We start from the raw sequence: 22,463 nt of genomic DNA on the forward strand, positions 1-22,463 counted from the left end.
CATCTTTTTGGAAAGAAACATCTTCAGAAGATTCGTTGCCCGATATAGTTCCTGATGGCACATCAACATCGACAAACTTATCGGTATTAGCCTTGGGTATTCTATCAGGAGAACCGTTAGGAGTTTTAAAATCTTCCGGACCACCAGAAAAGCTTCTTGCTCTTCTATCATATCCTTGAGATTTTGCCACAATGCTTTCAGTCCCACCTTGTCCAGCATTGGTGACACCAGTGCCAGTAGTAGAGGCTGCCAAGACCCCTTCCGACCTTCCTGGTGTTGGCTTCGTGAAAGCTTTAGACTCACCTGTGAACTGATCGATGACATCTAAGTCTAATTCATAAATCATTGTTCCGACATCCTCACCAGTGTAATCGTCATACGCTTCAAAATCAGAGGGATCACTAACAACATAATCGTTCTTATCTCCTCCCATTATGATGATTTTATTATATCTAGGCAAATAAGTCATTGTATGACCACACCTTGAGCCTGGTCCATTAATCTCACCCTCTTCAGTCAACTTAGACCAGACTAAGGTATGTAAGTCTAAAACATGTAAAGAATTGTAAATTATCCCACTAAAGTCATTACCACCATAAATATAAAGTTTTTCATTAACAATACAACTTGAGTGCTCATTAACGGGTAATGGAACAGCGCCAGTAGTTTCAATCTGTGACCATTTGTTACTTAGAGCATCAAAACACCATAAATCATTAGATACTTTTTCATTATTATAGACTCCACCAAAGACATAAATTTTATTCTTATAAACCGACATCGAATGGTTAGCCAAAGGTGGGGGCTTAAAGTTGTGTAATGGCTCCACCAAGTCCCATCTTGCTTTTGGGCTCTTAAAAGTATTTAATTCGAAAAAGTATAGATCATTGAAGACATCTTGCTCTAACTGGCCACCAAATAAATAAAGCCTAGATGATGAACTATTTAACGAAAGGGCACCAATAGTGTGGCCATATCTTCCATTTGGTTTGTTTAATATATGGCTAGGAATAGTATATTTGTTATTATTGGTGTTAAACAAGTAGAAATTATTATCTGGGAAACCATTAAAATCCGTATCAACGGTATCGCCACCAAATATAATAAAAGCATTACCACACAATACGCCGGAATGACCAACTCTTGCCGGTGGATTATTAAGATTGATAATTTCTATGTTCTTAGCAATAAACGTATTGATTTCCCCGTCATCTGACTCTTGAGGGACAATTTTCCAAGTATCACCAAAAACAGCCCCTTCTTTCAATCCACCCATCAAAAATATCTCAGACTTTTCACTGGAGATAGAAGCAGCAGCATGCCTATACCTGGGAAAAGGGGAATTGAATAATTTGTGCCTCTTCCAAGGAGATTTCCTCGTAGATGCTGCCACGGCTCGCTTATTTTTGATAGACATGTTCCTAGAAGCTAAGCCTGAGGCCAATGCTGAAGAATGACCACCACTACCTACGTCAACATCATAATTTTTAGTGCCTAAATCTGCCGTAGACCTGGGACGTCCTTCGAATTCACCTGTTGTCATGGTCGTGTCCGCTTTGTTATCTCTCTTCTTCTTACCGAACTTAAACCTTGCCATCGGTCTTTTTTCTCGTTACTTCGTTTCAATTCTGGCTTCCCACTCGTGCCTTATATAATAATAGGATGGACTCTCTTTTGATTTTTAGTGTTCTGCTAGCTTAGTGTTTTTACACAAAGGGTTGTTATATACATCAACTATTATACTTCATTACCGCATTAGGAAATTTTCAGCTGAACATTAAAAGATCCCCACCGAACGACCATAGATATCATTATTTGCCCGGCTGGGGCATCAGAGGGTCACCTGCATCCTACGACCAAGAATGGCAGGTGAGAAAAGCCGAAAGGCTTAAAGGCTCACAATGCTCCTCAAATAGATCGATCAGACATCAGTAGTAACTAAATAGGGAAATACCCCCGGCTTAGGGACTACTAGATCTATAAAGTGATTACTGAAATCTGCAAGACATATGGCAAAAAGAGCGGCGGGGGGCATTGAGACTCTTTACATGACAGTTCTTTGGAACCTAATGAGGTACAATAGATTAGTTTTCATTTGACTACGGAAAACGTTAAGCACAAGCAGAATACTTTGTTTATTAAGATGTACTGGATCAGGACGTTAAACAACCTTTGAGGCAAATTAGCTCGTATTTGTACTGTGAGAGAACTATAGTGCACTGTACCACGTATATCATGTAATTTCGCATAACCGACAGTATTTAAGATCAGTTGATACCTACATCACATTCTCTACCTCAATTACATTGTATATACTCTCTCATTTTGGAACCATCCTCGCTTCAAAAATACTTACTTCACAATCTTGGTGTACATACTTTTCACATCTATCCCAACTCTCCACTACCTGTCTCATAAGTTTCTCCTAACTCTTCATTATCCTCTTCAATAAGGAATTGATTTATACTAGTCCCTGTGTCGGGCTCACCCTTACAAAGCCTACACATTAGGGGATTCTAACCACTCTAACCAATAAGTAAATATCCCAGAGAGTACTACTTGGATATCACCAACGGGTTTGCGACTAAAGACACATATTCTACTTACTTTCGTCAGGTGGCCCCTTGCTATCTATGTCTTCCTTTTTCATGGTTTGCATAGTACCAGGTGAGTGTATCTTTTGGTTTCGGTTTCTCGCTATAGATGCGACGTGAACTCAAAATTAAATACGGAAACTTAAAACTATTGCATGCTAAATGTCATATGAACAACTTAGGCTAATCATGAAGGGGCCTGAGTCCTTGGATGAGGTGCCCCAAATGCTACAGTTAATTAATTCGTATAAAGAACAATTGGATGGACAAATTCTGGAAGACATCGAGCAATATAAACGTAATGTCGATCTTAATGAAGACCTACAAAGTTTACTACAACAATATCAAACAACTCGTACGAGGGCCGAGGAAACTAAATCAAAAGTGAACTCTATCACCAGTGCAATTCTGCATTTCGATCAATGCAAGAGGAACTTAGTACAATCAATGACTATTATAAAGAGGCTCCAGATGTTAATTAAAGCAAACGAGGAGCTAACAGTGGTTTTAGCGACCCATGACTACAAGAAAATATATCATTTCTTTACGGCAGTGAAAGATTTGCTAAACTTTTTCAAGCCCTATAAGTCAATTAGCGAAATTAATCAATTAAGTCTTTCTATTGGCAAAACTCAAAACAAATTGGTAGATGATATCTTTATCGATTTTGAAGAATATTCAATTAAAAGTCAAGCAAATGAGGACTTGCTATATGGTTGCTTGATTCTTGAATCCATCGACAATAAGTACAAGGACAAATTATTGAACTGGTTTTATAACCATCAATTGAAAGAAATTAAATCAATCTTCGAAGGCGAGGCTGGGTCATTGGAAAATTTAGATCGAAGATACGTTTATTTTAAAAACACATTAAAGGAAGTTCAGGATGTGTATTTAAAGGAATTTCCTCAAGAATGGTCTATTGATATCGAGTTGAGCAAAATTTTCTGTAACTATACTAAACAGGATCTCTCCGGTTTACTTAACAGCTCAATGGATTCAAAATTACTTCTTGACAGCCTTACAACTACCTTGGACTTCGAAAAGTATTTAAATAGCAAATTTGACACCAGCGATTTTGATCGTATAATTCTGAGAGTTTTTGAGCCTTTCATTTCAATTTGGATTAAAGAACAAGATAGATCTTTAGACGCCAAATTCTTAGAATTCATGTCGATACCGAAAATACCTCAAGAGTTCACCTCAACAAATAACTTGGACGAGTTGATTATTCTTTTGAAAGTGAATAATGTTCCTAACATTTCAAACTCCTCCGTTGAACTTTTCAGAACCTTTCAAAAAATTTTAGCTAGACTTTTGAAATTAAGTAATGGAGAAGCTTTGATTGAATTGTCAAAGGTCTTTACGAGATCTTTGTATCGATATAATGATAAAATATTATCACCCATTTTGCCAGCACAAGATGCTAATTTGACTGGTATTGAGCCCATCAAATATTTAACAATGTTAATTAATACTGGTGATTATGTTGTAAATAATATAAATGATTTAGAAGAAGTATTCAAAAATGTGATAGATAAGGAGTACAAGGATAAAATCGTTTTTGATCAGGTCCAAGAAGTATATTACCGATTGATTAGTAAATCAACCGATGCTCTTTTAACAAAGATTTCTAACGATTTGAAGTTCTCCTGGAGAGAGTTTTCGAACACAAACTGGACCAATATGGAATCTACAAGGGAAACATCAGTTTATATGAATGATATGATTAAGAGCTTGACAGATAATATTAAGATTATTCTTCCCTTAATTATACGTGACAGTTTTAGTAAAAACTTCTGCAATAGACTAGTCGAACTAATAGTCAACTTATTTTTGAATAACCTAAACCTTGCAAAGCCCTTAAGCTTGCTAAATATAGAACAGATTGAATCTGATATAAAGGTTCTAAAATCAAAAGTTGTCCAATTCCAGTTATACTCAAATCCGAACTATACTACTTCAAAGGATGAGCAGACACCTTCCAACTTGTACATAAAGTTCGTGAACACCCAATTCAGTAAACTTGATATCGTCTTGAAGCTTCTTACCACTCCAACTTTACCCGTTGATAATTTGGTCGAGAATTACTTTCTGCTCATTGGTGATAAATCAGTTAAGAACTTCAAGAAGATTTTGAGGTTGAAAAATATTGAGAAATCTCAACAGCAAAAATATATAGAGAGCTTCAAGCTTCAATTAACCATGGATAATGATCTTGTGGAAGAATCTCACATTCTTTCGGTAATACAAGATGAGCTGGAGAAAGAAGAGAAATTGGCGATTCTGATTCCCAAAAATCCCCTGACACCAGATACGAAATCCCCAAAACTTCTCACATCTAATATTAAATTAAACAACTTAAGAGACTTTGCATTAAGTGGCGAAAATAGATTGAATGAGAATTTCAGGACTTTCGGAAAGTTCTTTCGAAAGGATCATACTAGCGAAAAACCGTTGTGAAATATCAGTATTCGCACTTACATATATAAAGAGACATAATTAATTTTTTTTCTTATAATTCTTTGTAGTCAGCTATTTTACTATTCTTAATCGTCATGACAAAATTGGTGAAGATATGTGGCATTAGGACGAAAGAAGCAGCTTCTGTAGCTATAGAATCTGGGTCCGACCTTCTTGGTATAATATTAGTGCCAAATAAAAAAAGAACAATAGAATACACCGTAGCGAAAGAGATTTCTGAGTTAGTAAGATCACATAGGAAAATGTCAGTCAAAGATATACTAAGCTCGGTCAAAAAGAGAGATATTAAAGATTCCAATACCTTCTTTTCTAGTGTATCAGAATTGGTGAAGGAGAATGGTCCATATCTTGTCGGAGTATTCAGAAACCAGCCCGTAAGCGAGGTTTTCAAGATAGCTACAGAGCTCAGGCTTGACTTCATACAATTGCATGGTGATGAAGATAAGGGAGAATTTTTGGAATATAACAAAGAACTCAATTTTGGCATTATACCACGCTATGTTGTCCCTAGAGATGTCGATGTGATGAGGCGACTGTTTAGCACTTTAATTAACTCAAATGGATTTGCATTTCCTTTATTAGACTCAGAAGGAGGTGGCGATGGAAAAGTAATCGACTGGGGTATTTTAAGTGACTTGAGTTTTGGTAAATTTATATTAGCTGGGGGGTTGGCACCTTCGAATTTGAAAGAAACGGCAAATTTAGAAAATTTGATAGGCTACGATGTTAGTTCTGGGACAGAGGATATACAAGGCAATAAAGATCCACAAAAAATACGTGATTTTATTAAGATTGGAAAAACTATATAAACTATTAATCTGCTTGATCCCAATTTCCGGGCCTTTGTTGCTTTGGCATTTGGGGTCCTCCTGCTCTCTTAGCCATGATGATTTGATCAATAGACAATATTGTATTAGTTGCTTCGACGGCTAAATTTATCGCACCTTTCTTGGTTGATAATAAATCGAAAATTCCTGCTTCAGATACGTCAATTAAGCCATTATCAGTCTCTCCATTGATGTCAATACCAGTCCTCAAACCGCTTCCGTCAGTATTTGAATGCGAAGCATACAATTTACTCAAAAGTTCGCTTGCATCTAAACCTGAAGTCTCAGCCAATACCCTGGGAATAACCTCAAAACCCTTCGCAAAATTCTTAATAGCTAACTGCATCAATCCTGGTGTCTTTTCACCATATTGCGTTATCAATTTAACCAATTCAGTCTCTGTGGCACCAGCACCAGGTAACAATTTATTGTCTTTAATCAAACCTTTTATAGCATTAACACCATCATCAATAGATCTCTCGATATCATCCAAATTATTTTGAGTGGCACCTCTGATAACAATGGTAGATGTTCTTGAGATTGATTCGTCTTGTCTAAATATAGTCACTCTATCACCACCAATTTCCTTTGATTCAATCACATCGATACTACCCATTTCTTCAGGCATTGGAGCACCCAAGCGAGGAAGAGGTGTAGCACCGCAAACTTGACAAATTCTTCTTAAATCGAACTTGGAGGGCACTCTCAATACCAAGATCTCATGTTTATTGAAATAATGTAAAGCCAATTCACCAACATTTGTCCCTGCAACAACAACTTTAACTCCGGCGTCCTGAATTTCCTTACACATTTGATCCAACTGTTGCTCTTCGCCTTTCGAGAAATCTAACATTTCCTGTGCATTATGTAATAAAACAGTACCTTTAGTTTCTGTCGTAGAAATATCAATAGGACAAGTAAAAACTGCCACTTTTGACTTTTGCTTAACATTTTTTATATGTCCTTCGGGCTCTCTTGGAAAAACCATTCCTTTAACAACATCTGAACTAGACAAAGAAGAGCCCATAATTTTCACAACTCTAATAGAGTCAATATTGAATGAATTTGGGTTTTTTGGGTTAAGGATCAAATGTACTGCCTTTATAACAAGGTCAGTAATCAAATCTTCGTTCCCATACTGTTTGGCAGCAATCACTGGCTTGATCACCTTTTTTAATTCTCCTTGATCGAGGATTGATTCCACCTTTTCAACAACTAGCTTATCTAAAGTTTCAGACACAAAATTTTTTGCCAAATTATATCCCTGAATAATTTCGGGTATACTCAAACCCATTGTGATCAATTTTTCTGCTATATTCAAGAATTCCCCAGTCAAAATTATAACCAAGTTGGTATTGTCACCCATTTCAAACTCTTGCTGCTTTGATGCCATGATTAAAATTTTTACTGCGGGATGAACTATCTCTAGCTCATTCAACATTGTAGCGGCGTCATTAGTTATGAAAATTTTACCCAACTGATTCACTATAATTTTGTTTCTACCACTGGGCCCCATGGATGTCAAAAGGATAGATGATATTTCTCTAACAGCTTCAATATTTCTTATTACTGCCCCATCTGAATTAGAGTGAGACTGGTATCCAGGCTTAAAGAGTCCCGCATTTGGTGCTTGTGGTAACCTAAGAGACATTCTGAAGTATATAGCTTTGTTAGTCCTGGATTATTAGAAAAGTACTGATGTCTTTGTTGAAATAATGGCGTTTTCGACAAAAAAAAGCTGAGAGTTTGTGCAGGAAATCTTTTGTCAAAGAAGAACTAGAGTATAAAAGAAAATAACATTACGAAAAAAAATAGGCATCATATCAAATTCACGTCTACAATAGACAGCTATAATAGTCAAGGAATGTAGGATATTGATTTCTAGAGGAAAAAAATGCAAATGTGGAGCATATTAAGTTAAATATTTTAAATAAATAGTCTGGATCATTTCTTTGGCATTTTCGAGTCTAGCGATTCACTATTGATTTTGTCAACGTTCTCGCACGCTACGAGTTCGCGAAGTCCTTCAAGCTCATCTGTAGAGCCTGATTGAAAAAATGACGTTAGACTAGAGTTATAGATTGTAAAAAGTTTCTCGAAAACTTGGATTTTCGACATGTAACCTGATATCTCTTGTTCATAAGCTTGTACGGCATCCTCCAATTGCTTCTGTGCTTGTTTTTTTCTCTGACGACATTTAGAAGCTGCAATTCTATTACGTTCCAAGAGTCTCTCTTTTTTCCACGCTGCAGTTCCCGGGATCGGTCCATTGTTGGGGTTATATATTACTTCACTATTATAGATAAGCAGGTGATCAGGTGGCGGCACACCTGCAGCGCTTGTTAGCAGATCATCATCACTTGGTTGGACAGATGGAGAATAAGTGTTCTTACTACCATTTAATAGCACCGGCAGTGGGTTGTGGGAAGCTTCAGTTGAGTGAGCGATTACTTGTTTATGATTTTGATGATTTTGATGTCTGTTATTTGCACTTTGATTCGACACATGTGTTTCTGTTTCTATGAAATCGTCATTCCTGTGCTCTCCAGTGTCATGGTTTATGTTTTGCATGATTTGCCCTATCTGACCATTTGAAATCGAAAGACCTCTTCTTCTTGGAACACCATCATTATATCCCAACATCATTGTTGTGTCGAAAAGAGGCGGATTAGTCATTGGATAAGAGGTTATATCAAAAGGATCATGGAACGTTATGGACAGTCTTTTGTTACCATGGTGTACGTTACCTGCATTGGTTATAACCCCGCCAGGTGTTCCATTACTCGGTGGATTTCCAAGATTACCATTCATATTATTACCAACTTGGGAGGTGATACCGTTCACGTTATCCTGAATTGTATCAGGCTTTATGTTGTTAGGTGGGGAAGCAGAATTATCTACCATGTTGGTGTCTAGATTGTTAACTGCACTTCCCAACTCACCCATACCATTAAAAGAGTTGATTGGATTCAATCCAATCAGACTAGCAAGGTTACTGCCGTTTTTTATACCGTTCGCTTGTTCGTCGTAGCCACTTTTATCGTAGAAATTAGAGGTTCCATTCTGTACACGGGCAAGGTTATTACCATTAACCCCACTGAAAGCGCCATAACCATGACCTCCCGGTATATTTGAGCTGTTCACCTTTCCTATGCTACCGTTGACTTCTAAACCCGCTTGTCCCCCGGTAGGTTGAACTATATGTGCTGGATTAGCTAAGGCGTTTTTTGGATATGGGTGGGTAAAGTTTATCATGTTATTTTCATTTGTAGATATAGTACCATTTTCTTGTACGATTCCATTCAACTGGCCAGCCAGCAGGTCATAAATGTTTACGGAATTCGTAAAGTTCATCCTTGATATCACGGCTAAAATTGTGTCTCTTCTTCACAATGAGCTAATTTATCAGCAAAAAGTAGTTTTCAGTAGAAAATCACGTGGTGCAGAGATCCAGAAGCATCAGAGTACAATAGATGTCTCAGAATCATTATTATAACAAAGCGAAGTGCAGGTAAACCTGAAGAGTCCATTTGGTATGGAAGAGGACAATGACAACGCAATATATAAAAACATTGCAAATCTTCCCCCCATAAAGCAGTTGATTCAAATATTGAATTCTTCGAATACCACAAACAACCTTCTTCAAGTCTTAATAGAAAATGTGGACCATGAAGAAGTCAACCTAGAATTCATCATTGAAAATCAGAGAGGTATGAAATTCTTTGGTATTCCGTTGTTTTCGGAAGAGTCACTTGTACCTTTAATAGACCCTTCTAGTTATCAGACGCTCAAAGGTACTAATATGCTGCTTAGCTATAACGATCTTAACAATTACGCCTTACCTGACTTAGACTGGGAATGGTCATGGCCTAACTGGTATGTGCTTATGTTTGATGATGTTGATGATCAAGGATGGATATATTCGAAGATGTTTTTTAGTAATCGCCATTGGAAAGGCAAATACCATTTGGGCAATTTTGTACGGAGAAGAGTTTGGATTCGAATGAGAAATAAAAAAGTGCCAAAGGACGAAGATCTTAGATCACGAAGTCACATAGCAGATATAGAGAATGATTGTTTGGAGCTCGCCTAGGTTTTTATTCTTGAAGTTCGATTATTTTCATTTCAAATAATAGTTATTTAAATTTTTTTTGGCTCTCCCCCATCAGTCATTACCAGTATATATTGCAATGCAGAGGCCATTTTATCCTTTGTTTCTCTTAAAAACAAAGTATCAATGCTATTACAAATGTACATGAATAATCTTAACGAATGATGTTTATAGATTTGCACTATTCAAGTATATAATTGAAGAAAAGAATTTTGAATGGCTGCTCTGTTCGAGTAAACTGAGCTGTTACCGAACACATAACTTCTCAGTTTGTGTTACAGATGAAATATATAATAAATAGCTGATCATAAAATTTTGCAACACTTTTTACAACCATGATTAGTTCTATCGATTTACCCTTAGCGATATCGCTAGTCAAATTCAAGCATCAAATTGGAAATGATCAGAGTTTCAATGGTACGTCCTATAGAATTGTTGCAGTTACATTGATATATTAACATCGAAGACTTTATTTCTTCTGTTGTCTTAAAAAACATTGGAAGAAATGAGAAAACAAAATTGATCACAAGGAGGAGCAACAAGACAAGAAAAGGTAAGTTAATACAATCGGGAGTCAGAAAATCAGCTACTAGGAGTATGCCGCGAGCTTTCTTTTCATGTCTTGATGCGCTTGGAGTTAGAGATTATGAGGAAAGCACAACAAATTTCATTTCTTTAAATAAGCACATTCCAATTGCAAATTTGAAGGATTTGAACAACCTTCTTATATTATTGAAGTTTTTATTTAGATCAGATACTCTGTTGAAGAATTTGTACTTAATGAAAGTTGCGACCAATTCTTTCAAGAATGTCGCAACTAGGGTATTAAAATTATTGAAACCAGGACAAAGAATATCCTGGAACTTAATATTCAAGTGCCTAGAAGAGTGCCTCATTGTTACAGTGTCTTTTAAAAAGAATATGGATAATTTTGTCTTGTTTAAATTGTCACAATTGGAAATTATTTATAAGTCCATAATTTTAAAGTTGCAAAAGTTTGAGCGGATAAGACTTAGAGTTTTACAGGATTTTATCTTAAATATATCCAAGCTCATAGTCTTTTCAACATTTAAGGAAAATTTTGACGGTCCAAAGCATCTTCTAGAGTTAGTTGACCAAATGCAGCTTAGCAAAACTTTGAAAGAAGAGCTTAAAAGGTTCATTGCGGAGGAATTCAAGTTCAATGCTACTAATTTGAGCTTCTACAGACTAGACCAGCTATTGACAAGCCAGATCGAAAACCTGAGTCTCTTAGATCTTTTAGTGAGATTTTATTTGAAGATGATTAAATGCTATCTAGAAAATCTAAAGCCTATGAAGCTTGACCTTTCATGTATTAGAAAAGATCTCTTATCTCTTCTAATACTCCACGGGAACTCCGAGAACATTAGTCAATATCAAGATATTAATTTCGAGGAGTATTCTTGAGATATATGATTGCCTTTTTACTAAAGATATATGACAAACCACTTAAAACAGTAGTAATGCAAACCAAAGTCTCCAAACCTGAAACAAACATGGGAAACTGAGAAAAATTTAGAATTGATTCAATAACAGGCCTCAATACCAAGCTGCCAATATACACCATCTGAAGGGCTGTATTATATTTGGATAATAAGTTGGGTCTAACACTAGCCGACGGAATTGATAAATCAACAAACCTTTTCAATGATTTTGGCTCATCTAGGGTAATATATCTATAATAGAATGCCATAAAGCTTAGCATAACATCTCTGCCAATAATTATTCCTGCCACTGGGAGTGGAATTGCTTGAATGTAGGTTAATGAAATTGTACAAACAGTCATCAAAAACTTATCTGCCATTGGATCTAGAATAGACCCCAAAATTGAACCTTGGTTAAATTTTCTCGCTATAAAGCCATCAAGAAGGTCAGTTATGCAAGAATATACAAATATAGATATGGCGATGTTAGGTTCATGTTTTGCAATGAAATATCCTATGAAAGGCGTGCTAGCAATTCTAGTCAATGTTAAAGCATTTGGAATGGTATAGATACGATTTGACAGTGATTTTATTATAGGATTGGGTTTATCAGCAGATTCTAATAGTGGATTTCTTTCATCAGATTTCTTTTCCAAGGAGTTTTGTAACTTACGCTGCTGATTGAAAATAATGGAAGTAGTTGAGAACTTATTCTTGCACTGCTTTAGAATTGGGGAATACTTAGGGAGCGTCTTGGGTAAAAGCCGATAAGTAACATGAAAGCTAGATAGCCGTAAGGCTGAAGTCAAATAAAGGTTCATTAGTAGTCCTGTTTTGAGCAGTGAACTGTCGAAAAGGTGGAGCTCAACTTCAATACCCATCTAATGGGGTATCCAGAGAATACTGCATGCTCAACTACATCATATGTACAGGATCAAATCATGATCTAGGAAATATTAATTTGTTACTATAGTACTAGCTTTCTACTTAAACTTAAGTTGATTTGGGAAAACCTTGATCATTTATTAATGAATCTTTTTGCTCTTGGGGCCCTTGACCCACTTTTGTAAGTATAATTCTCGAGACACCTTTCAGAATATCAATATCTGGGAATCCATTGAAATCACTTTCTAATTCATTTGTGTTGACAGAGTTCCAACCATCAACTTCTTTAAGATATTTGAATAAAAGACCTAACACTTTGTTCTCATTTTTTTGCTCATAATATATTACGGAGTTGGGCCCTGCATCATACGTGTATGCGGCAATTATCTCGTTCTCTTCTTCATTTAACTTATGAACAAGTTTAATAACTTTCTTCGAGGTATCATTCAAGTAAAATATAGGAGGATAGGAATCCAAGCAAACTGCGTGAAATGAGTTTGAGTCCTTCATAGTCAACTCTCCGAATTTTTGGAAGTTCTTTTCTAATATGGCGTTTTTCATCTCTAAAAACCTTTTTGGTACTACCTCATCAATTCTATACTTGAACAAATCTGAAGTTTGAACAGTGAGTTGCATACCAGATGTTGATGGAGTGTCCTTCTTATCATCGCTAACAACAAGTATAGCAGCCTTGATCTCGGGCCAATGGTCTAAAGGAGCGACCTCTACAGCCTTCGAATCTTCTCCGTCTAACCTACTTCCCATCTCCCAGGCTACAAAGCCACCAAAAAGTGATCTGCATGCCGATCCTGAACCTTTTCTTGCGACCTTAGATATTTCAGACATATCTTGAGGAAGCTCGTATAATTTAGCAATAGCGACAGCTAATGCAGCAAATCCAGCCGCTGAAGAGGCCAATCCGGCCGCTGTTGGAAAATTATTCTCTGTTACGATGTGCAAGCCAAAAGACGATAATTTTGGTAAGGATGGGTCCTTCTCTTCAAGATCAAGCCTAAACCTTCGTAAGTCGGCTAAACAGGCCCTTGTTCTAGGAGAGTTCAATGATTCTACGTTGCCATTCAACCACAATCTATCTTCTTTGAAAGTTTCCGATGCAGCAACGGATGTGAAGGTTCTCAAATCATCTTGTGATAACGTAACAGAAATCGAGGAATTGGTAGGTAAGTTTAAAGTCTTATCCCTTTTACCCCAGTATTTTAAGGCCTAGAGGTTAGTATGTGATTATTATAAGCGCTATGTAGTAATTCGGCCGAACTACTAGCTTAACGCTAGTCTCTTAAATTTAATCAACTTACCGCAATATTAACTGGCGCTGTGACTGATGCCGTATACAATGCCATTATAGATATGAAGGTTCCCAAATTCCAATTTTTATGTTTTGACTGCCAATTTATATAAACTGAGAATGAGATGTTAGCTCGTTTAACACAACGAAAATCGAATTTTGTGTTACAAATGTTTGAAACACGAAACGCATCATTTCGTAAAATTTTAGCTACTTCAGACTTCAGAAATAAATATTATTACATATATAGCTTATCATATACAAACTGATTAATATCACTCAGGGTACTTATTTTCTGGTCCATTTCCATAATCTGGATTTGCAATCACCACTTCCTGTGGCAAATATACCCAGAGTTCCTTGCGAGTTCAAAGACACTGCCACGGAAATAACAGAATTACGATGGCCCTGAAGCATAAGTAAGGGGTTTCCAGACAATTGATCCCAAAATATCACACCTCTGTCTTTAGACCCTGACAAAATGTACTCGTTGTTTGGTGTTGAACATACAGACAACACGAAATCTTTGTGTCCGACATAAGTTACTTCACACGAAGACTTTTTGGAAGTTCCAGATTGGGAACGAGGATCCTGATTCCCTTCTAAATTCCACAATTTCACTGTTCTGTCCAATGAACCAGATGCAATTTGTTTACCATGTGTTGAGAATGCTACCGAGTAAACGGAATCTTCATGTCCGTTTCCATTTTCGTTACCGGAGTCCAATCTTTCCACCAAGAATCCAGTCGTCGAATCCCAGACTCTTACTGTTCTATCCAAAGAACCTGCAGCAATCAACTGGCCATCAGGCGAGACTGCTACAGTGGTAACACCATCTTCAATGGATAGAGTTAGAGAACATTGTGATGATCTCAAATCCCAGATTCTTACAGTTCGATCCCCAGAACCAGAGACCAATCTATTGCCATCGGGAAAGAAGTCTAAAGAATAAATGTCTTGTTCGTGACCTCTCAAAATTTTAATTATCCTCTTCGTTGCTAAATCCCAAATCCTGATCAACTTATCCTCGGCACCAGTAGCTAATGTTTTACCATCAGGTGAAAAACACACCGATCTAATATACAAATCACCATTGGCACTAGAAGATTGCACGTCTCCATCTTTAGAATCTTCATTACCGTCACCTGAACTATTACTCGAGTTATCATCAATTAGCTTAGCAACCAATTCACCTGTTTCCACATTGAAAACCTGTGTGGTTTTGTTACAACCAGTCGCTATGAATTCTCCATTTTTGGAAAATCTTACACAACATACGACAGACGAATGATCCAAAGAGTGAATAAGTTCCACGTCAAGGTCACGACTGAAGGCTGGATTGTATAAAACGAAATAATCTGGCTTTTGCTTCTTGAAATCTGGGTTCGCCTTAGACACATCTAAATCAACCAAAAATGGTGGGATTTCTTTAAGATGCAGAGCCCTCTGAGCGGGATTCACAATATATTGCGATTTGTCAATTATATTCAAGGCGCTAGAGGTCTCAGGGACAATATTTTCAGACTTTGCAGGCTCAGATTTCGGTGCCTTTGGAGATACAGATTTAACTTCCTGTTTTGCTGGCGATTGTTTCACTGGTGGTGGTGGCGAAGCTTGACTACCTTGATGAGGTGCACCTTGGAAGCTTGCAGCAGAGGTAGAACCCGGGCCACCAACAAATGGTAATCCATTTGATTTGTGTTGAACTTGCTGTTGATGAGCTTGCCTGTCTCTACTCTCTAACTCTGTTTTCAATCTTAAAATTTCTTCTTCATAGGCCTCCTTAATTTTTCGATGTGCCATCTCCAATTCATACACAGTCTGTCTGATTTGTTGCATCTCAGCGGTTTGTTGGTTATACTTTACATCATAATCTTCCTTGACTTGTTTGAAGTTTGAAGCCTCATTCAAAGCAAAGTCGAACTCCTGCTTCACTGCGTCCAACAATTCTCCTAATCTCTGTTGATGCTGCTGTCTCTGCTGCTGCTGTGCAGCTGTAGTACTATATACTGACATCACAGGCAGATGACTCTCGAATTGCTCGTGTTTTGCGTTACCTAAGCTTCTCGCTACGGTTTCTGCCGTTGGTGAATTCTTTTCAGCTGGTAGTAAGCGTGGTTTTGTCAATAAATCTATGACAGGAAAAAATAGTTTCCTCTTAATATATTATTCCGCCCAGTAGGTTTGCTTTTAAAAGAAAGACAAAAATGTCGACGTAAAATTTTGTGGAATATCCGTTTCCTTAATATAACCTGGTTGTTCATGCAATAGGCCGGTGGCCCCTCGAAAAAAGTCAACATGGGGTGCAATGTTCCCAAAGAGGGGGTGCGCAATGGTGCGCCATAGAGCAAAGCAAAATAGTAAAGAAACGACGGAAGACGGGCGTTCAAGCGAGCAGTCGCGCACGGGATTGACTAAGAAGATGTGTGCAGGTCAAAGCTTAGAACTTTTCGGCTTTATATAGCATTTTTGTATCACGAGATTTTTGCTCGTTCGGAGGGGGAGCGCACTATTTGTAGAGCTATAGGAATATTGATAAAGTGTCAAGCAAATTTGAAGTAATCGATCAGATGAATTTACTTAGATAGTAATGGTGTATTTAGGGAATCGTGCCTTTCGAGGCAAACGAGAGCAGGAGATATATGAAAAGTCGTTTGGTGGTAAATACCAAAGGCTTATTAAAAAGAATCATTTCTTATACTTCGGATTACCATTTATGTTGTCAATAGTAGCTGGTTCCTTATATTTGCAAAAATTTACTAGTGTGAAATGGGAAAAATATGATGAAAAGTATAGGCAGTTGGACGAAGAAGAAACATTCAAGATGATACAGAATAGGCGTGAAGTTGACAAAAAAAATGACTATTATAGGCTTCAAGGAATGTTGCAAGATCATAAAGGAGATGTCGACGGAGAGTATGAAATGGTTCGGGTAAAAAGGAAGAAAGAAGATGAGCCTGTGTGGTAGGTTTTCCACCGCAAACGTGCAAATGTGCAAATGTGAAGATATTAAACTGTCATGTAGCTCAATAATTACGGTATATAGCGTACAAATATAAGGTGCGAAATTTTTACTTATTCAACTCATCTCATCTCACTTTATCAGAGGATTGTAAAATATTAGTGATGGTTTCCTTTTCCTGTGAGGTGTGCAATGACACGATACTCAAGAAGAAATTAGATCAACACAGGCAAAGATGCAACGGAGCATACTTTACTTGTATTGACTGCTCGACTACCTTTTCAGGAACTGATTATAAGAACCACACAAGTTGTATTACGGAAGCAGAAAAGTATGAGAAAGGTCTTCATAAACCTAAAAAGGCGACTCCGATAAACGAGAAGAATGGAAGCTCTACTAGCAAAATAAAGCAAGGCAAACAACAGAAAAATGCATCAAAAACCGCTGCAAAAGAGGATAACAGTTCTAAAGATAAAACAAAACATGTCGTAAGCGACAAAAAGCAGACCAAAAAATTAGATCTAGAGAAATATGTCTCATCCTCCAAACAGGAGAGCTTTTATAAAATTTTAAAAAAGCTTGCAAAAGACAAGGATGTTAAAAAAAAGAAAATTTTAGAACAATTAAAAGTATGTAAGAACGAGAACGGGTCGATCTCATTGACATTGTGAGCCTTTATTTACGTTATGAAGATACTATTTTGTCTTGTTGAGTGCTCTATTTATTTTAGTGTAAAATTGGGACAACGTGTTGTATGGAAAAGATAAATTATCACAAAGATAATCTGGTAAAACTTTTCTTAATATTTTACAATTATCATTTTTCTCCTCATAATCGTCACCATAATAATCTGTTTCCTCTATTTCAAGAAACGTTGGTATATAATTGATTTCCGCGGAGGCTCCAAAATTTTTAGATATTATAAGTCGATATTCGATGAACACTTGGCTATCATTTGTAGAATTCTGCTTTACATCGAAGAAAAATCGACTCTCGTCTTCTTGATAGTTCATGATTCTTAACCCAGTTAGCAATTCCAACATATCAAGTGTAATGCCAATATTCTCTAGCTCTTTGGATAGCTGATTCTCATTAATGAGGTTGCTTTTCGTGTTTTTTCCTCTAATTGGAGATTCGAAAGTATTCAGAGACTCCGGAGAAACGCCAGATTGGGATTTGAGAGTTGCAATTTCTTTGGTTAAGCTATCAACATGCATTTGTTTTTCGTGAAGTTCATTCTGAAGCTGCTTGATTAGCTGTGAGTCTTGTTTTAGCTGCAAGCTAGTGGTTTGCTTAAATTTCTTAAAGATTTCATCTTGACTAGTATTAGTTAATGTGTTAATGAAATTCATCAAATCTTTAGAATTGTTTGATGCTAAGATATCCTGTTCTGTTATATGAATAACCTCGTGCGGAAGTTGCCGTATGTTGTCAGCATTAGGTGTAGATGATTCTTTTATGTCTTCAGTCCGGGGTATAATATCTTCAGCTTTCCTGCCTGATGCTTTACGTGTTCGGGCCATTCTAGTCTTCTCAGTGGATATAACTCAATATCAGACGAGAAAGAGCTTACTTCAATTGTTTGTTTTTAAATCGCGTACTGATTTTTGGCGTAAATCTCAAGGTGATTCTAAAACTAGTAACCATCAAAAGTTGAAGAAGACGTGAAGCCTACCCTCGTAATGTTAAACGCTTTTGAAAGCTGAACCGCAATTGTACAAGTTATTTACCGTAATTGTAAAATTTTTTAACAGTGGGCAAATCTTCTTGCCTCCTTTGAACTTGTAGTGCGATGCCTTTATTTTTTGGTCCGAATAAATTAAAGAGTTGATTAATCATGTATAAGTAATATTTGTACGAAATAGAGGAAAGTAATTAAGGGAAGCCAATCACGAAATGTCTTTCTCGCCGGAGATATTTAATAAGAAACTCGAATCATTGCAGGAAACGCAAGATTCGATAGTAACAATATCACAGTGGGTTCTTTTTCATCATAGACATAGCAAAGACAGTGCAAGACAATGGTCTGAATATATCTTGCAACCTACTCTTAAATCAGCCAAGCGTCTTTCTTTATTATATCTATGTAACGATGTGGTTCAACAGGCAAGACATAAGAGGAAGACTGAGTTCATAGCAGAATTTGCAAAGATATTACCCAATGTACTTAATCAAGTATACTCGACATTAGATCCATCTATTCGGCCAAAGGTTGACAGATTGATAAGCGTGTGGGAACTGAGGTCTGTTTTCAATGCTAGTGATATAAGGGAAATGAGAAAAGGCGTCAAGCTATCTAGTAACAACATATCACTTAGCTCAGCTAGTGCCGCTGAATCTAAAGCCCCTGTTGAAGATATTTCTCCCGAACTTAAGCATCTAAATAATTTGTTTAATCATTTGACAAAACTTGTTGATACGAGTCAAGCAAACTTAAGTCAAGTTGGTAGTCAATCCAAGACTTATCTACCACTGGACCCAAGTGCATCTGATAGTCTACCGTCTCCTAAGGTATATATATCAAAACTTAATGTGTTAGAAAAACTATGCAAAATCTCCAGTAAGAACATTGAAGAAATTAAAAAAGATAGATTAGAGATTATATCCCAACTCGATAACCTAAAAAATTTGGTCTCGGAAGGATTGTCTGCTGATGAGAACAAGGAAACTGTGATTTCCTCTAAATTAGATAAATTGAACGAGACAAGAGATGAACTAAAGGCAATGTTGCGAGAGGAACCAGGGTCAAGGGATGAATCGAGAAATGCAGAAAAAATGTCAGTGAAAAATGCAGACAAAGATGATGATGATGATGATGACGATGATGCAATTCCCACCTATGAGAATGACAGCGAGGAAAATGATGAAGAGCCGCCTTCCAAAAAGCTCAAGAAATCCACTTCATCGAGTGAAAATTCTACTCCCAACACGATTAAGAAAACAGTTGCTTTTTCCGAAGACGTTGAAGTGAAAGAGTATACTACTGATGGCCAAACTGAGGGCATAAGAATAGTGAGAGACGAGCAAAATGATTTTTCAGATGATGGATCAGATAATGATGAAAATGTGGAAGAGATATCGCCAGGCTTTGTGGCTCATCATAAAGATGATGTAATATTAAAGGAAGAAAGTGAAAATGATGACTACGATCCCGCGGCAGAATTTGACCAAGATAGAAACACTGACAACGACTATAATAATGACAGAAATCTGTCTGTGAATGACAGCGTCCTTAATTTGCTATCCAAGTTAGCATAATGCTATGTATTTTTCCTGTAATTTGCATATGAAAGCTCTAGAATATAATTTTATAGTACTATTTTATAGGAAAAAATCTTTTTGGAAAATGACACAATTGTCTTTGAATGCAATACTTTCTTACTTGCCTATAACTACCTTGTAACTTTCTCTTCTTGTAAAATAAGCCTTCATCAGTGAGACTCTCGTAGAGTAGCTTGCCATCGATCAACTTTTTCGGACTGGGAAGCTTCCTATGTAAATCTTTTGAAAATCTTTTGATAACTTCCTGGCTATTGACCTCATTGCAACCAACATCAGGAAGGGATGTAGTACACAAATTATTCATAGTGGTTGAAAAGTCTTTCTCTTTTACTGACGTACCAATGTATAGAAGATTTTTAGCTCTGGTACATGCTACATAAAATAGCCTAGCTTTCGCAGCAGATAAATGATTCGCATCGAAAACAGAATCCCACATTGACATTTTGGACCCGAAAGGACTTAATCCCAACACGAAGACGACTGGAAACTCGAGTCCCTTAGCTGTATGAATTGTCGAGATATTTATCATTCCGTCGTCTTTCAAAGGCACGTCTTCGTTGTAGCTTTTCAAAAAAAAATCTATAAAATCTATCTCCTCATGGTCCAATTCAATGAAAGACAGATAAGCGATCTCTAATGACCTCAAAAATCCTTTCAAGTTTGATTCCAAAGTGTCTTTATAATGAGATACATCATCTTCGCTCACATTTCTAGGCTCCTTCGAGTCAGGAGAGTTGAGATACTCAAGTAATGGCAGTGACAGTAGGATTCGATACAAAGACTCAATTATATTATAGGGATTCTGCTTCGTTGAAAGTACAGCTCTTTCTTTTTTGATTGAACTTAAAAAAGTAGCCATATCTTCGAGAATTTTCAAGTCATCTGGTAACTTATATACCTTGGTAATTCCATTTTTTGATTTACCCCTTTCATGCAAGGCTTCCAATTCAGTGATCATACCATCTTCAAGGGTTGAGTGTGGGTTTCCTAAATCCACTGTATTCATTTTAAGGAGCTTTTTGACTCTCGCATAGTTGCCTCGCTTCAGATCTAATAGTAAAAGAATACATATCAAGCCAAATTCAGAACCATCTCCTTTGCATAATAAATTTAAAATGTCTAATAAAAGATGAACTTTACTATTTATCCATGAGGGTGTCAGTGAGAACTTGTTACACCTGAATCCTAATATATCCACTAAGATATGCCGAATATCTTCCACTTCTTTGTTAGATCGTGCCAAAACTGCAAAATCACACGGCTTCAATAAGCCTCCCAGCTGGCAAATTAATCTAGTTATTTCTGTAGCAATAAATATATGTTCATCATGATTCGAATTATGATAATGTAATATCGGTAGGTGGCCAGCACCTTTAACCGCTCTAATATTCATTTGGTGTAGCTCAGTTCCTGTGATACATACTTCTTTTACGAAATTTAGGATTTGTGGAGTCAAGCGAAAGGTTTCCTCAATCAGAAGTTCGGTTACCGAAGCTCCGTAAAGTTCTTTGCTTATAGTTGTCATTAGATTTGGATTGGAGCCTAAAAACTCAAATATGCATTGGTTCATATCTCCTGCGATAGTGAGATGCTTCATAGAACCAAATGGTAAACCATAAGTTGGGTACTCTGCAATGCTTTTGATGACCTTCAATAAAGGTGCATACATATCCTGGAATTCATCTATAATAATCACTTTGTAGTTTGCCAACAGAGGGATCCATTTCTCAATATTTCCATCGGACAAAGAATGCTTGACCAAATCCAATGCATTAGTTATCAAATCATGATACCTCATTAATCCATATTTATCTAGATACTCCATTATTGACTCAATGTACTTTTGACTCACCTTGAACTGCGAGGCAGCATCGTTTATATCTAATTCACCAGATTTGATATTACCTATAACGTTCTCAAGCAGCTTAGAACTTAAATTGCCATATACGGTATCTCCATGGACATTCACATTTCTGCCCAGAAAGATCCTTGAAAAATTTCTCCAACTAATGTCATTCATAAGTCGTTTCCTTGTGAATGATTTAGAATATTGGCTTTCATCTTGATCAACTAATGATCGACAAAAAGAATGAAAGGTACTAATGTTGATGCCGTTAACAGCTTCTTGCTCCAAAGCGGCGTTAAGACCAGCTCTCAAGTTAGATACAGACCTATTGGCCATCGATAGAACTAATATCTCACTGGGTTTTAGGTTCTGATACCTAAGCATATACGCTATTCTATTAACCAAAGTAAATGTCTTTCCACTACCAGGTCCAGCATGGACCGCAAGGATATGATTTGGAGCAGAATCATGCGATATTATATTCCATTGCGAAGCCGTTGGATGTTTATATGGCTTATCAGATAAGTAGCTAATATTAGTTTCACCTAAATTTACCTCTGTTTCGTCGCTGATACCGTCCGGAGATGTTGACAAATGATTTCTTCCACATATCCATAAACTTTGAGGAGAGATTCTCCGGCCCATAATGTATTTGTCAATGGTATTGCATTTTTTATTGAACTACTATTTATTTATTAAATTTCGAATAAAACTGCGAGGG

At 36.8% G+C, this 22,463-nt stretch overlaps 14 protein-coding genes across 14 annotated transcripts; 6 read left to right on the top strand and 8 right to left on the bottom strand.

The window, feature by feature from the left end:
- Nucleotides 1–1,597, bottom strand: KEL1 (Kel1p; the record flags this gene model as incomplete). Its single annotated transcript, XM_062953042.1, has 1 exon — nucleotides 1–1,597. A coding segment is annotated over one exon (1,597 nt), but the record flags the coding sequence as incomplete, so codon positions are not given.
- Nucleotides 1,598–2,756: 1,159 nt separating this feature from the next.
- On the top strand, nucleotides 2,757–5,057 carry VPS53 (Vps53p; the record flags this gene model as incomplete). Its single annotated transcript, XM_062953043.1, has 1 exon — nucleotides 2,757–5,057. The coding sequence occupies one exon, from the start codon at nucleotides 2,757–2,759 to the stop codon at nucleotides 5,055–5,057; it is 2,301 nt and encodes a 766-aa protein (XP_062809885.1).
- Nucleotides 5,058–5,152: 95 nt separating this feature from the next.
- TRP1 (phosphoribosylanthranilate isomerase) lies at nucleotides 5,153–5,887 on the top strand (the record flags this gene model as incomplete). The annotated part of the gene is made up of 1 exon (XM_062953045.1): nucleotides 5,153–5,887. One exon carries the CDS (start codon nucleotides 5,153–5,155, stop codon nucleotides 5,885–5,887), a length of 735 nt encoding a protein of 244 aa, XP_062809886.1.
- A 4-nt stretch (nucleotides 5,888–5,891) lies between these two features.
- On the bottom strand, nucleotides 5,892–7,556 carry CCT8 (chaperonin-containing T-complex subunit; the record flags this gene model as incomplete). Its single annotated transcript, XM_062953046.1, has 1 exon — nucleotides 5,892–7,556. One exon carries the CDS (start codon nucleotides 7,554–7,556, stop codon nucleotides 5,892–5,894), a length of 1,665 nt encoding a protein of 554 aa, XP_062809887.1.
- A 293-nt stretch (nucleotides 7,557–7,849) lies between these two features.
- RCA1 (Rca1p) lies at nucleotides 7,850–9,259 on the bottom strand (the record flags this gene model as incomplete). The annotated part of the gene is made up of 1 exon (XM_062953047.1): nucleotides 7,850–9,259. One exon carries the CDS (start codon nucleotides 9,257–9,259, stop codon nucleotides 7,850–7,852), a length of 1,410 nt encoding a protein of 469 aa, XP_062809888.1.
- A 181-nt stretch (nucleotides 9,260–9,440) lies between these two features.
- PRCAT00003145001 (uncharacterized protein) lies at nucleotides 9,441–9,998 on the top strand (the record flags this gene model as incomplete). The annotated part of the gene is made up of 1 exon (XM_062953048.1): nucleotides 9,441–9,998. One exon carries the CDS (start codon nucleotides 9,441–9,443, stop codon nucleotides 9,996–9,998), a length of 558 nt encoding a protein of 185 aa, XP_062809889.1.
- A 1,423-nt stretch (nucleotides 9,999–11,421) lies between these two features.
- Nucleotides 11,422–12,342, bottom strand: PRCAT00003146001 (cardiolipin synthase; the record flags this gene model as incomplete). The annotated part of the gene is made up of 1 exon (XM_062953049.1): nucleotides 11,422–12,342. The coding sequence occupies one exon, from the start codon at nucleotides 12,340–12,342 to the stop codon at nucleotides 11,422–11,424; it is 921 nt and encodes a 306-aa protein (XP_062809890.1).
- A 112-nt stretch (nucleotides 12,343–12,454) lies between these two features.
- On the bottom strand, nucleotides 12,455–13,707 carry MVD (diphosphomevalonate decarboxylase; the record flags this gene model as incomplete). Its single annotated transcript, XM_062953050.1, has 2 exons — nucleotides 12,455–13,570; nucleotides 13,663–13,707. 2 exons carry the CDS (start codon nucleotides 13,705–13,707, stop codon nucleotides 12,455–12,457), a joined length of 1,161 nt encoding a protein of 386 aa, XP_062809891.1.
- Nucleotides 13,708–13,940: 233 nt separating this feature from the next.
- Nucleotides 13,941–15,668, bottom strand: TUP1 (chromatin-silencing transcriptional regulator; the record flags this gene model as incomplete). Its single annotated transcript, XM_062953051.1, has 1 exon — nucleotides 13,941–15,668. One exon carries the CDS (start codon nucleotides 15,666–15,668, stop codon nucleotides 13,941–13,943), a length of 1,728 nt encoding a protein of 575 aa, XP_062809892.1.
- A 574-nt stretch (nucleotides 15,669–16,242) lies between these two features.
- PRCAT00003149001 (uncharacterized protein) lies at nucleotides 16,243–16,620 on the top strand (the record flags this gene model as incomplete). The annotated part of the gene is made up of 1 exon (XM_062953052.1): nucleotides 16,243–16,620. One exon carries the CDS (start codon nucleotides 16,243–16,245, stop codon nucleotides 16,618–16,620), a length of 378 nt encoding a protein of 125 aa, XP_062809893.1.
- Nucleotides 16,621–16,778: 158 nt separating this feature from the next.
- PRCAT00003150001 (uncharacterized protein) lies at nucleotides 16,779–17,285 on the top strand (the record flags this gene model as incomplete). Its single annotated transcript, XM_062953053.1, has 1 exon — nucleotides 16,779–17,285. The coding sequence occupies one exon, from the start codon at nucleotides 16,779–16,781 to the stop codon at nucleotides 17,283–17,285; it is 507 nt and encodes a 168-aa protein (XP_062809894.1).
- Nucleotides 17,286–17,309: 24 nt separating this feature from the next.
- On the bottom strand, nucleotides 17,310–18,137 carry PRCAT00003151001 (uncharacterized protein; the record flags this gene model as incomplete). Its single annotated transcript, XM_062953054.1, has 1 exon — nucleotides 17,310–18,137. The coding sequence occupies one exon, from the start codon at nucleotides 18,135–18,137 to the stop codon at nucleotides 17,310–17,312; it is 828 nt and encodes a 275-aa protein (XP_062809895.1).
- Nucleotides 18,138–18,510: 373 nt separating this feature from the next.
- PRCAT00003152001 (uncharacterized protein) lies at nucleotides 18,511–19,872 on the top strand (the record flags this gene model as incomplete). The annotated part of the gene is made up of 1 exon (XM_062953056.1): nucleotides 18,511–19,872. The coding sequence occupies one exon, from the start codon at nucleotides 18,511–18,513 to the stop codon at nucleotides 19,870–19,872; it is 1,362 nt and encodes a 453-aa protein (XP_062809896.1).
- Nucleotides 19,873–19,930: 58 nt separating this feature from the next.
- Nucleotides 19,931–22,387, bottom strand: HMI1 (ATP-dependent 3'-5' DNA helicase; the record flags this gene model as incomplete). Its single annotated transcript, XM_062953057.1, has 1 exon — nucleotides 19,931–22,387. The coding sequence occupies one exon, from the start codon at nucleotides 22,385–22,387 to the stop codon at nucleotides 19,931–19,933; it is 2,457 nt and encodes an 818-aa protein (XP_062809897.1).
- Nucleotides 22,388–22,463: the final 76 nt, after the last annotated feature.

The sequence above is a fragment of the Priceomyces carsonii genome (genome assembly GCF_900007245.1).
Source record: "Priceomyces carsonii strain CBS4050 genome assembly, scaffold: Debaryomyces_carsonii_scaffold_3, whole genome shotgun sequence".
NCBI lineage: Eukaryota > Fungi > Ascomycota > Pichiomycetes > Serinales > Debaryomycetaceae > Priceomyces > Priceomyces carsonii.